This window comes from Emydura macquarii, unplaced genomic scaffold, assembly GCF_026122565.2.
Source record: "Emydura macquarii macquarii isolate MOO-44397 ecotype Brisbane River unplaced genomic scaffold, CSIRO-AGI_Emac_v2 contig_3305, whole genome shotgun sequence".
Taxonomy (NCBI): domain Eukaryota; kingdom Metazoa; phylum Chordata; order Testudines; family Chelidae; genus Emydura; species Emydura macquarii.
The window spans coordinates 3,812,996-3,827,197 of NW_027133442.1; the positions used below are offsets into that span (position 1 = coordinate 3,812,996).

The following is a 14,202-nucleotide window of genomic DNA, read 5'->3' on the forward strand; positions in this document are numbered from 1 at the left end:
ATAGAGGAAATACAATATTTTCTGTCTTCTCTATCCCTTTCTTAATGATTCTGTTAGCTTTTTTGACTGCCCCTGCACACTGAGTGGATGTTTTCAGCGACCTCTTCACAATGACTGCAAGATCTCTTTCTTGAGTGCCAACAGCTAATGTAGACCCCCCATCATTTTATATGTATAGGTGGGATTATGTTTTCCAATATGCATTACTTTGCCTTTAATCAACATTAAACTTCATCTGCCATTCAGCTAGAGGCAGACACCTGGCATGGAAAATTCCAGCCCAAACCATTCAAGTTGGTCTAAGCTATAAGCAATGGTAAACAGGGTCCTATCCTGGGACATGCCAGGGACTTTTAACTGTGGGTGGAGTGTGTAGCAATGGTGGCTACACTAGAGAGAAAGGAGAAGTGTGACCTCACAAGAGCCAGCCCCTTTATACAGGCTTCTATGGAAAGGTTCAGGTTTAGAGGGATTGGGCAATGGAGGAAGGAAGTGGACCAAGTGCCTGGTTCTAATAAATGTGGGGAATGAGAACTGCTGTGTAATGGCCAGAGCAAAAACTCCTGGGGGATGTGTGAGGTGCCTGGGCCCAGGGGACTTATTTAGTATAAACCTTGGAGCTGAGGGACCCGCTGATCTTCTTACCCATCAGAGTAACCTGGGGTATTTAACCATTTAGTCACTTAATTTAACCAGTTACTCAGGGGGAAAAGCAAATGCTTGTTCATTGTCTGCCAGCCTACATCCACCCCAACCTAAAGTGAACCTGCTGCAGCAGCAATAGCTTTTTTTCTTACTCCACCTCTCTATTTACACCCCCAATTTGAAAGTGAAAAGCTCAGTGGGGGAAAGTTTTATCAGGGTGCTGTGGATCTGAGGCAGAGAGTGAATGTGAGTGATCTAGGCGATAGTGGGGACAATAACTTGGGGGACAGTCTGTAGTTCTTTTATTTTGCAAATATAGTGCTTGGTGTCATGTACGCAAATTGTTTCAATGTACTATGCAAATTATATTTCATTTGCATAGAAATCCAACTTTCTGGCCATTCACCCTTAGCAGGTTATAGGTGGCTTTTGAGTGGCCCGAGTGCTTGAGCCAGCTGCATTTTTTCCTCTTCATCTCATTCTCCTTTCCACATCTTTTACCTCTGTCCTCTCCACATCCAATCCCCACCCTCATTTCATGTCCTGGCCCCCATTCTCCAGGACTGGTGCAGCATATGAATGTTTTATTCTTTTTTCAGTGTCCAAAAGTGCCTGAGAAGGCCAGAAATGCTAGCTGCAAGAGCTAGGGAGAAGAGGGCTGGGGGTGTGTGTCCTCCTTGTAATCTGTCCACACACATCCACAGATTGGACACACATAAATAAGGGTGTGCTGTATGGGTTTGACTTTATTATAATTATAAAATAGGTTAGGGGTTTTCTTTCTCCTCATTCCTCTATAGGCTGAGCAAAGTCCTGCGCACCAGGCCGTATAGAGCGCTTGGGACCCAAAGGGGTTTTCTTTCTTATAGTTCTGGTTCCCTTATAAAAACAGGCAATGCCTACATGAGAAAGGGGAACCTGTGAGCAGTTCCTGCAGGTGTTGGAACTTGGAGAAGCTGTACTCAGATACAAAGTAGTAAACTGCGCAGAAAGAAGTTGCTGCTCTAGAGAGAAATAACTCTCCATGCCTGGATTGGGAGAGTTTCAGACTGTACGTGGTTTGTTTTTTGTTCTGGGTGCGCAGTAGAACTGAACAAATGTTTTTCAGAATTTTTTTTTTAAACCAAAAATTTTATTTATTTTTTTTTGGGGGGAGGGGGGGGGGGTCCAAAACTATTTGCCGAATTCAGGTCCAATTCAACGAATAGTTTGGCTGGTTAACATTTTTTTTTAAAAGTCAATGTTTTTTTTCACTTTGTAATTTGAAATGGCATTTTGATTTCAAATTTGACCAATTAAACAAACATGCACACACACAAGGTGAAAAACACCCCAGACGGCCAAATCTAAACAAAAACTTGGGGGGGGAGGGAATTGTTTTTGAGTTGACTAGAACATTTCAGTTGATTCAAAATGAAATTTTGAGTTTTTCAACTCAATGAAAAAGCCCTAAAAATTGTTTTTGATTCAAATCACACCTGATTATTATTATTTATTATTATTTTGGTTCAGTCCCTGAAACGAAAAATGCATTATTTGCTCAGCTCTAGTGAACAGCTGCAAAGCCACAGGACTTCTTCTGAAGAGAGTTTCCCTGGGTCTTGGCTCTGAAAGCAAACTGGTTCTCTTTGCCCAGCTGAGGACTTTCTTTACCAAGCAGGTGTTTCCTGGTGTTTGTGAGTAGGGTTCTGGAGATGAGCCATGTATCGCTGTTGCTAATACACAGAGCACAGTGCTGCACACTCCTATGCAAGCTGTGCAATTTACCCAGTAAGACATCAATAAAAATACCTAGCAACAAAAAATGAGAACTGATGACCAAGAGGGAAACCTGAGGCCGAGCTCCTGGGCCCATGCCCAACTCAACCCTTGGCTGGTATGCCATTAGTCTAGGTTTGTGGTCTTCTGTTCTGCACTTCAGTCCAGCTTGGGACCATCTGTTCTGTACATGGCGCGTGTCCACCATGGCTCCTGTCCTGGCTGACATCAGCATGACAGACAGAGAAAGGAGCAAACCAAGCACAATACCTTGTAAACTGCCCCAAGTCCCACTGTGAGGAAAGCTGCTAGTGAGTCATTTGATTTGCTCTAGCTCAGAAGGGTGGAAGGTGTATGGAAATGGTGTGGGAAGCTCTGTCTCTGCTACCCATGGGGTGGCTAGCTCCAGTCACTAACTCTGTTTGACTCGGTCTCTGGCTCAGTCTGCTCTCCATACTGACAGGCGAGGCTGATTCTCCTTTGCTGAACCAAGCCTGAGCAGAAGAACTGTTTGGAGAATTCAGCTGCAGGGCCTGGCGTCCCCTGAAAGGAAATGAAACATGGTGACGGACCGAGGATAGCAGATGGCAGGGAACAGTCTCCATTGTGTCTCTGCTGCTTTATTGGGCGACCTGCGATGTGCTGTGGAGAGCAGCAGCAAATCATCACCCCTCCTCCAGTCACCACTGCTCAGAATGGATGAAGTCTTGCCACACCACAACATGCAGCAGAGAGCTCTCATCCCAGCAAGACACAGGACGGCCTGGCTTTCAGATGGGTGGAGCAACCCATAGCTGCTGAAGTCAATGGGCACTGCAGGTGCTCAGCACCTCTGCAAATAGGGTCCTCTGTGGTGCGTGGGGTTGGCTAATAAGTGAGTGTTCAGAACCGCTGGGTGCCGAGCCAGGGCTGGGTGTGTGCAAACTGCAGTTCAGTCAGCTCTGCAGCTAGCAGCAGCTCTGGCAACAGCATCCGCTCTGCCTCCTGAGAGGAGCAGCTGCCTGCCATCCCTCTTCTGATTTCTAGGGGGCAGCAGCTCCCATCCAGTGCTGCATTAAGTTCCACTAAGTAGAGTACAGCAGCACAAAGAGAGAAAAAAATATTACCTTATCCACCTTGTCTCTAATATCCTAGGACCTACACAGCTACATACACTGCCTACAAGGAGGAGGAGAGTACAAAGGTTGGGGAGGATAGGCAGAAGATACAGAGTGGGGAGAGGAGGAGAACTGGGTTGGGGAGAAGGGAAGCTGGAGACAGGTGAGGGGTGGAGGAGGAAGAAGGATTGGCTGGTGTGGACCAGGACATCCATGTGGTTATGGAGGGGGGGCAGTGATCGAGGCTGCAGAAGATCCTGTGGGGGACTGGCCTCCCAGAGACAGTTCATACATCCTGACCAGCTCTGCCTGTGACTGTTTTTCTCCCTGTGGTGTCTCGCCCACTTTAGTGCTACTTCCCAGATGGAGACCCAGGCTGATAAGCTGTGGCTTGACAAAACCCTGGCTGGGATAGCGTTAGTCCTGCTTTGAGCAGGGGGTTGGACTAGATGACCTCCTGAGGTCCCTTCCAACCCTAATCTTCTATGATGGCGGCTAAGATTGAGGAATGCAAATCCTACTCCAACACAGTGGAAGGAGACATTCTAAGATTAAAGGAAAGTCAGAATAAGAACTAGGGCCCAGCAGTAATAAAACCATTTCTAAATGAACCCAAAGCACCTCTTTACAGCTCTGAAAGTCTCCCTCTTATCCCTGAAGTCAGCTGGGAGCTGCATTCCCAGAACTGTGTTCTGCAAAATGGCGGCCTCCTAAGGCACGTCATTGTTTTGTTAATTGTCGTCGACACTTGAATAACTTCTGAAGAAGCTTCCTAGTGGCTGGATGCCAGGACTAGAACCCCTTGTTCTGCACAGTTCTCCTGCATTACAGTGTCTTACCCTTTCATGAGGAAGCTGCAGGTGATCAGGATGTCAAACAGGAGGAACTTCAGCAACAACGTTCTGATGGCCAAGAGAATCAGGATTTGTGAGCACATGGGCAGAGCTGAAATAGATGGGATTGTGCACATCGTCAGGCCCTGGGGCGCCACACAGAAGAGTTACCAACGGACCCTATTGGGACTGTGTCTGGAATCAGACATGGTGCCACCAGGACTCCAGTGTCTATGGCTGGGACATGGGCAGGTTATTCCTAGGCAGTGATCTTTGAACTGGATGGGGGTAGCGCTGGATGGAGAACCTGGGAGTCCGCTCTGTCAGGAGGCAGCACGGTCTAAGCAATAGACAAAACCTAATGCACTTCATCTAGAGCTGAGGTACTTGGTGTAGCACATTCATTGCTTTCATCAGTGTCGTTACGGTGAAATCTTACTGCTACTGTACTTCTATCCCACCCGCGTCCAACAGTACGAAAACCACTGGTCTGGAGGAAGCAGCACGTATGTTGCTGACTCTGTGCCTCAATTTCCCCATTTGTAAAATGGTAGACTTGGCTTCATCTTGAATTTCGCTGTCTCTTTTCACCCACACATCCAAGCCATGTCTAAATCTTCCCCCTTCTTCCTGCACAACATCCCCAAGATCCATCCTTCCCTCTCTGCTCATGCTGCCAAATCTCTGGTCTGAGCCTTGATCATCTCACACATTGAGCATTACTGCTCCCTCTCCCTCGCAAATCCATTCAAAACAGCTGCCAAGATCATCTTCCACGCTCTGACTACATCATTCCCCTTTTAAAGTCCATCCACTGGCTTGCCTTCTCCTATCGCAAACACATACTTCTTGTCCGTACTTACAAAGCCCTCCACGAGTTAGCTCTCTCCACCTATCAAGCCTGTTGCCTTATGCAAAGCCAGTTCTCCCCTTCACTCCACCAATGCCAGCCTTAATTGCCAGCATCAGCAAGCACTCTCACACTGCTGACAGCCTCTTTCCTTGAGACTGGGCTATAACCTCTGATGTACAGAAGTCTAGGTGTCAAGGGTTAGTCACTTCACAACCTGCATCTTTCACACAATGAGTAAAGCTCTTGGAAACAGTGGGCCAAATCCTGTTTGCAATTACACTGCTGCAAATCTGGAATAACTTACCTGTGCCAGATTTAGACCTTTATAAGTGAGGCCAGAATTTATCCCCATTTCTTCAGATGTTCATTTTCATAAAAGGCTTAAATCAGGAGGTGGTGACCACATACCTTTCTTCCCAGCCCTTCTGTTTCCATCACAGAATCAGCTAGGTTCAAATAGAAAGTGTGAATGTGTCCAGACCACAGCTCCTGAGTGCTGGGAGGAATGGACGGTTATTGCTTTGGCTCTACCAAATTTACGGCCGTGAAAAATGTGTCACGGATTGTGAAATCTAGTTTCCCCCTGAAATCTGGTCTTCTATACTAGGGTAAAAGTATACAAAAGTACTTGTAGGCCAGCATAAATGTGTATTTATAAGTTACATACAACTTTGAGTATTAAACTTTATTATTATTGTTATGAATTAATTTATTTAGCAGACTCCCTTATCCAGGGCGACTTACAAACATAACAGTAGTATAGTCAGTGCTTAATTTGTAATGAAAGAGGTGCTGGGGCTCAAGAAATTATGTGCCAGGGATCAAGCAATTTTTTTACTTTCATAACTGACGTGGCAAGCCCAGGGATGCTGGGGTTATGGCGTGCCAAACCTAGAGGTGCTGGGGTTCGGCCCTGACAAGCCCCGGCACAAATTAAGCACTGAGTGAATACAGAACTTGTGTATATGTTGTATGAACACATCCGTGAAATTTGCTATTTATGCCATGACCAACCTGTGAAAAATGTAGGATTTCTTTGCACTTTAAGTAGACCCCTAGTTATTACTTACCACTTTGGTCTTCATCCAGACATGGCTCTTCCTCGTGGTCTTCTACAAGACAGAGTTATAACTATTGGTAGAAGGAATTATAGTAGTTGTAACAGTACCAACTGCATGGTTAAAGCGCAGAACAGTTCCCACCACAATCTCCTGCTTACACATTCTCATCACTTTCCTAATCATTCACCTTTTGGGTTGACATCTTTCTTTCTTGGTTTTTGCTCCAAGGTGAGGGGCTTTGGAAAGCCTGAGTGCATTCTCTTGAGGATTTTCTGGGGTTCTCTGAGATAATTATGTATCATACACACATTTCCTGCTTTAAAATAAGCTGCCCCCCTTTGTTTTTTTGCACAGATGATGCAAACAGCTGAATTTTAAAACTTCACCTTTAATGTATAAATGTCCTTAATAAAGATTCTCTACTTTGCCAAGTTTTAAAATGAGCTAGGCGTGTTTGAAGAAGTGCGACTGAGCATGCATAATAAATTCTTTTAAGTAATTAGCTGAAAACACTTCACAAGGGGGTATTATATACATATAGATGTGCAACTAGCTGATAGAAGGGACGTGCACACCAAATACCCCTGGATCAATAAGCTTAACAGCTCTGCTGGTGAAATGGACAGAACTTGGAAAGGTCACCTACCAGCTTTGCTTTTGTCTTAAAATAGTCAATGCACTAGGATTTTAAATGCAGAAAATTGCTTCGCTGCACAGACGCTGTCACTAAAAGTTGGGTAAAGCAAAAGCAACATACGTGCTTTTCAGGCTGGGGGTACTACATTGAGCTATGCAACTACGGAGATGTTTTTCAAGGCCCGAACAAGAGTGTTCGCTGCCCACCTCACATTGATGCTCCATGGAAATCAGGTGCCTATCTCCTCTTTTGAGCCTTTGACAGTCCCCTGGCCCCCAATACAAATCCTACCGGAGGGGTAATATATGGATGCTGGGGTTGTGGCTACAACTGACTTGTTCATTTCCTGCCTTGGTGATTTTTAACCGCGCAGCTATCACATTGCGTTTGTGCACTTCATATTTATTAGACTGGAAACCACCATATAAAAACCTCGCAGAACAAAATAATTTCCCAGTCAGATGAAGCACCAGGAACCTGAGCTCATACTTATATAGAAAAGTAGCAATCCCAAGCTTTAAAGAGTCACAGCACATATGTAAAAACAGCGAGAGTCCTCTAGCACCTTAAAGACTAACAAATTTCTGCAGGCATAAGCTTTCCTGGGCTGCAACCCACTTTGTCAGTTGCATGATGCACATACATACTGTGTTAGTTCCAGGCAAAACACATCAAAAACTGGAGTTAAGTAATTAATAATTACATGCCCTTATGTAATTGATGCATATTTAGAATCTTAGCTTGAAACAGCTTTTTGCCTCATCTATATTTTTGCAAATGTTGTTTCAAAGTATTTGTCTCTCGAGAGCTTGATTCAGTTTCCCTCAACCTTTCCAGACAGATTTGGAGACCATGCTTATGAAAATGAAGGCAGCCGGCTTAGTTTTGAAAGAAGGTGTGTGTATGTCGAAATTGGGCTTATAGTGGAAGGCTAGCTTCCGCCTAACTATGGTGCATTTCCTTGTAGAGATCTCTTTAATACAGCGTGCTAAGCATGTGTCTCCTTCCCGGATGAGTCTCCACTCTCCTACATCTCTATTCCATAGTTGCAGGATGTCATCCCTGCCAAGTCTGTTGCAACTAGAGCCTTCTTGACACCTTTGTGCCATATTAACTATTAATCAAGTTCTCTTTGGATGACAGTGTCCTCATGAGAGGCCCCTTCAGCATAGCTTATTTTCCCTGGGTTGCCGCGTGTGAATGAACTGCTTGGCATTTGCACAGGGATAACACAACGTGACCAACGGGAGGCTGGAATCAGGGGAAAATGGAGAGGAGAGGGGGACTCCCAGGGGAGTGGAGGTGGGGAGAGATGGAGGCAGTGGCAGCAGAGGAAGCAATAGAAAAGAGATGGGGTCTATGGTGATGGATAGTCTCTTGGCTTGGTACCTACCAGAGATAGGCAGGGACCTGGCACTCCATACCCGGGCAGATCTGTTCTGCCTCACGTGGCAGGCAAGGGATTCCCAGGACTCCAGTTCTGTGGTGAGGACGGAGAGGTGAGAGACTGTGCTGAACGTGCCGTCTTCCTCTCTGGAAACCCCATAGGTGAAGGAGTCTAGGGCATGCCCATTCTCATTTGAAAACCAGATAGCATCTGCCATGTCCTGGGAGAGGTCGTTCACCACACAGACCACCAGGGTCTTCCTCTCGCCGTTCACAACCATAGTTAGTGGGGGCACCAAAGTGGGGAAAGGGTCTGCGATGCTGCCTGGGGGGACAACAGCCAGCCGGTTAGCAGTGCACACAGTAGGTCCCAGCCACGAGGCCTCCCTGATCCTAGAGCCCTTTTGACTGGGAGCAAGGAGGCTAAAACTAGTTTCAAACCGCTCTTGTGGGGCGAGTATCCCTGCTTGGCCATCTATTAGTGCCCTGTCAGGGGTCAGGTCCAGGGCTGGCTGCCCCCTGCCATTCATTGGAACAAAACCCCCCAGTCCTTGCAGCTCCTTCGCAGGGTGTAGCTAATCATTAAACACCGGGCATATGCTGTCCAGGCCTTTCCTCCCATCCCACAGTATCTGCAGTCTTGGGCATCTAGCTCCACACGGCCAGAACTGCGGGGTCCCCTACCTGTGCCCATGGCATTGCCTCATCCTCTACTCCCCATTCCACAACACAGTGGGGCCCCTGCACTGCTACACGCAGGAGTGCTACCAAAGGGTCAGAAAGCTGGCTTGCCACCCTCCTTCTGGCCCTGAGGCATGGCCAAGGAAAAGGAGGCATGGCTGGAGAGCTACTGTGGCACCCAGGTGCGAAGTAGAGCAGCCTTATGGCTACTTGGAGTTGCAGCAGGGGCTGGGCCGGACCCTAGCTGTCCCCTGCATTGGAAGCAGGAGAAAAGAGGGTATACAGTGACCTTCCCTTCCTCACACACTCAGGCCCCATGCCCAGTGGAGCTGGTGCAGAGCTGAGAATCGGGGTCCTTCCCTGTGTACCCCCCCTCGGTGGCCCTGCCATTCACACAGTGATCTGATGGGTGTAGTCAGAGAAAGACCAAAGGCCAGAGCAGGGATAAAGCGATTCTGGCAGGTACCCGAGGGAACGTTCCCTGGACACCAGCAAGCCCAACTGTGCGCTGTCGGTGCTTACTGGATGCCTTCAGCAAGTTCTCCCTGGACAGGTGGAGCGGGGAGGCAGGCCTTGCCCCAGGGCAGCCCTACAACCCACTCACAGGCAGGGCTCCCTTTTAATGCGGGGATGTGGCCGGGCAGGGCTGAGGGTTAAAAACAGACCCTCTTCCCGAGGCTGCAAGTTTGTCCCAGGAGCTCTGGCTCCTTGCCCTGCAACCGCCTGGCCAGTGATCTCCTTGGCACAGCCGACACAGCAACTGACAAACAGGAGCACCTGCTGCAGCCCTCTGCCCCGTCCCATGGCTCTGAGCTAGTCCCCTCCTTAAGGTGCTGACTAAGATCCAGCCCGTGAGCACCTCCCAGCGCAGACTCTGCACCCTGGCTGGGTGTTAAGCAGCCCCCCACCACCAAGAACCCTGCCTGCCTCCTGGCTGGGCCAGGCCTCCTCCCAGAGATGGAGCAGGTCCCCAACAGGTCTGCAAAGGGGGCATGGCTGACGGGCCTGGAGAGATACGTGGCTGTCTGTCTGTCTGTCTGTGGTGCTCTGTAGCCCATGGGGCCAGGCTGCATCACTCCCATTCTCGCTCTAGCTGCCCCCGTCCTCTCTCCTTGGGGCCTGGCCAGTCCCTTGGGGTGTGGGGCCCTTTGCCACAGTGGGGGATGGTCCCAGCCCCGTATGTATCTCCTGGTGGGGGGAGAGGAGGATGCAGCTACCCTGGGCGGGATGTGAGCGTCCTGTCCCGGAGGAAGGTGCGCAAGGAGCCGAGTGAGTCGACAGGTGCCTGCCCCGGGGGACAGGCATACTCACGGCTCAGGAGCTGAAGAACTGTGGGGGCCATGAGCTGTCCAAGCAGCCAGGAGGGCAGGCCCATGGTGAGAGGCTGCAGCATCGAAGCAGGGCATGAACAGTGCAGCAGGCAGCGAGACCCCAGCCTCTCTCTCAACCTCCCCCCCCTTCCCTGCCCCCTTCTAACGGTCTCGCCAGCTGCCTACCCAGCTGCCGTGCTCCCTGGCAAACAAACCCAGGCGTCTTTTAACCCTTTGTGTGCCCACACAGCCATAGGCAGACAGAGCCTAAAGCCATCCGAATGGCCTTGAGCCAGCCCTGCTGTATGGGAGCACAGCTCTGCACGACTGGGTCCTCCCCTGGCTGCAGAACCCCCCAGGCAAAGGGGAGGGCAGAGACTCCAACCCGCAGCTCCACGGAGGGCTCTCGTAGAATCACCCCATCAGGTTTCCATTAGCCTGTACGAGGGCAATGCCAGGGTCAGCCATACCATGCGCTTTGGGAGGTCACGCCCGCATATCACTGGCTTTGCCTGGTGCAATGGGGTCAGGCTGGGGGGATCAGACCCAGAAAGCCTGGAGCTGAGGGGCGGCATGCCCCTAACACTGGGTAGCCAGTGGGATCCATGACCCTGGCCGGGCACTCCAAGCAGCCAGGTGCTGGATTCTGCCCCTGCTGGAGGTGAGTAGCCCCTGCTGACCTCAATCCAGAGGGAGACTCAGGGGGGCCAGGGAGGGAGGGAGGCCACAGCAGGAAAGAACGACCCCCCATTCTGCCCAAGTGCTAGGCTCAGGGGAAGAGAACATGACAAATGGCGATGCAGTGAGCCACATGGTCCCACGCGTGGCGCTGGTTGGGCATGGCTTGTGCCTGGGTGGGGTTCTCGGTGAGTGTAAGCCCAAAGCTTGATTCTGTTATATTGATTCTATAATTAAGGACATTTAAAATACCTTTACCCTTGTGATACGTGACAAACCACTACAGCAGTTTCCCTGGCCTGTAAAAGGGCAATCTGCTAACTATTAGTAATGTTGTTTTAAAACCACCATCTGTTTACCTGAAATCTTGATTAAAACCACCATTTGGTCGTTAATTATCCTGTTTGTAAAGTTACCAAAGAGTACCTTGTAAAACTGTTGCTATTGTTAAAGTACAGATGTTTTAAAATTCCTGCTTAAAGTAATATCATCAGATGTCCTGAAACAAAAGAAATCCATTGTTAAATAAATTGGCTTTTGTAATAGTAGTAAATGTTTTAAATAATTTTTTTTATTGTTTCTAAAAAAAACATCTGAGTCTTTCAGTTACAAGATTTAATTAAATATTAATATAAATAAATAACTAAAACTAAAAAATAAAAAAAAAAGGCACCAGCCTCAAATGTTTAAAGAAGTAAAAACAACAACTTTTACAACTCAGCTGGCCAAAAAATGCCCACTCTAAGAAGCCTGGGGTCCAGCTCAAAAAATAAAAACAAAATAAACTGTAATAAATAACAACAATAGTCATGCTTGCAAAATATGGGCGATTAATAATCACACCAGGATGCAGATGCAGCATAACAAAGCAAAACCCAGAGAGTAGCATAAGCGCTTCCCCCTATACAAAAAAAACAACAAAAAAAGAAAAACTTTGGGTTTGGTTCTACAATTACCCTCCAGGAGCGTTGGTGCGCACGGGCAGACCCCTGCTCCCTCCTTTGTGCCTTAGCCACCTGGCCAGTGAACTAACATGAGCAACTGAGGCTAGTAACTGTACTCCATCTTTGTGTGTGTGTGTAGGCAACTGCTTTTTGAAATGTTTGTATTCACAGTAACCGTGGCGTATTGCCCTGTCCCCCTGAATAAAATCCTGCTGTTTATTTTATAAGTATAACATGATGGGCTAGGCAGTGGGTGCACATGGCTGCCCGCTGGCAGGGAATCCAGGGTGCAGACTAAGGTCACGCCTGGGTGGGGGACACTGTGAGGCTCCCTCCTGGCAGGGGTCATTGTGTGTCGGGTTCCCCCCAGCTAGCGGGGTGCGCAGAGGAGTCACTGCCATGGTGTGTGTGGGGCAGTCGCGAGGACACCCGCCCTCCGGAAGAAGGGTTTCCTGTGAGGGCCAGGAGCAGGACTGTAGGAAGAATCCTATGTGCTCCAGGCTTGCTCTGGGTGGCGCAGTGCCATGGACCGGGCAGGCACAGGCTGCTCACAGCAGACAGGCCAGTCAGTGGCTGTGCTGCAGCCCGAACTGCACCGAGGGACCCAGCCCCAGGAGAGCAGCGCTGCTCTTTTTGGTACAACCCCCAACACCCCCGCGGCTAAAGTGGTACCTCCCATCCCCCCTCCGGTATCTGGCTGCAGTGGTACCGGCCGTTCTCCCTTTCCACCCCCCCCCCCCCGCCGGCTGCAGTCACGGTGGTACCTGCCGCGCCCGCTCGCCGCGATGGAGGCCGGCGCGGAGGAGGCGCGGCCGCGGAGCCAGGGGGGCCCAGCCCCGGCCCCGGCGCCCCCGGCCTCCTTCTCCGACATCCTCCGCCTGGTGCGGAGCGGCCGGGCCCTGCCCGGGCTCCAGCGGCCCAACGTCACGGCGAGCCTGGCGAGCCCCACCGCCTCGCGCCTGGCCCGCAGGCCCAAGCCCTGGGAGGGGGCCCGGCCGGCCGAGCCCCCGCAGCCCTGACGCGAGCCGGGCGGGGCCTGGCTGGGCTCGAGCGCCCGCCCGCGGACGCCGGGCGCCCGGCCGGGCTCGGTGCAGCGCCCCGCAGGCCGCGGATGGGGCCGGGCAGCGCCGGGCGCTGCGGGACGCGTTGGGCAAAGCCGCGGAGTCGCGTTACGGCCGCGTCCCGCGCTGGGGCTGGCGGAGTCCGGGCTGGCACCTGCCCGTGCCGCGGGCGCTGCTGGTTCGCAGCCGGGGGAGAGCCTGTGACAGACACTGCACCTGCCAACAGCCCGGCATCGCAGAGAGACTCTGCCCGGGGCCTCTGCTCACCGACTTCGTGCTCTGGCCTGCAAACAAGGCGCCTGCTCTCCTGGGAGGCAGCTCTCGGCCGCCCCCGCCAGCATGCGGCTATTGGGTGGCAGCGAAGAGCGGACAGCCTGCGGGGTGCATATTGGGAAATAAGTGACTAGATGGCCTGGTTCATGCACGACCCTCCTTCCTTCCCACCTCTGGCATGGAGGGAATGGGGGGGTAGGGCTGCACTCCTCCAATTCTCAGCCGGCCCATGGGCCTGCTGGCATCTAGCCACCTTGCTAACTTAGAGGGGCTGGGGCACCTACAGCTTCACAGCCAGGGAGCTGTAACTCCCCACAGCCGCTCCTGCACCGTGCACACTTCCGTGCAGGACAATCTAGCTAAAGGAGTGAGGGAGACAGAAACCTCAGCTGTCTTCCCCTAGCAGCATTTGCACTCAAGCCCCATGGATTCCACAAAAAGCTGCTGCTTGCAGTGTCAGGAGGGAGGGGAGCTGAGAACATGCCTAGGCTGCAACCACAGCCAAGGAGCAGCTGTTCAGCACAGAGGTTGCTGCACCCGGCCCTGCTGCTCATTGTCACCCAGGACTTTCAAGTTTGTTTTTGTAGGGGAGGAACATGACAGGCTAATGGCCTCCCTGCCTTCTTCACAGCAACACCCCTTTGTTAGGGGAGAAGGTGCCGCATAAGAAGCCACTGAAATGTTGAAGGTAAGAGTGCTGGATCTCAGGCTAGGGAAGGCAGACCCCCCCACTCAGATTGAAGCCTATTCTGACTGACAGCTCTGTCAGGGGAGAAGGGGCCACTAGAGCGGAGAGGACATGTAAGATACTGCTCATTTCCTGAAATGATACAAAGGGACCTATCAACTGGTTCTTGCAGCATGTCTGATCGCAGCTGCGATGGGGACATTCACACCCAAGTGAAATGACTGACTAGCAGCACCTGTGGAGGATCCTTGGTCAAACCAGCACACACCAAGCAGGCTTCTCCCACCCACGACTCTC

General features: G+C 50.7%; 1 protein-coding gene across 1 annotated transcript; it reads right to left on the reverse strand.

Annotated features, from left to right (window-relative positions):
• Positions 1-696: 696 nt before the first annotated feature.
• PTCRA (pre T cell antigen receptor alpha) lies at positions 697-10,380 on the reverse strand. Its single transcript, XM_067532937.1, has 5 exons — positions 10,263-10,380; positions 8,278-8,595; positions 6,257-6,298; positions 4,340-4,445; positions 697-2,946 (listed from the first exon to the last, which is right to left on the reverse strand). Exons 1-5 carry the CDS (start codon positions 10,342-10,344, stop codon positions 2,739-2,741), a joined length of 756 nt encoding a protein of 251 aa, XP_067389038.1. The 5' UTR covers positions 10,345-10,380; the 3' UTR covers positions 697-2,738.
• Positions 10,381-14,202: the final 3,822 nt, after the last annotated feature.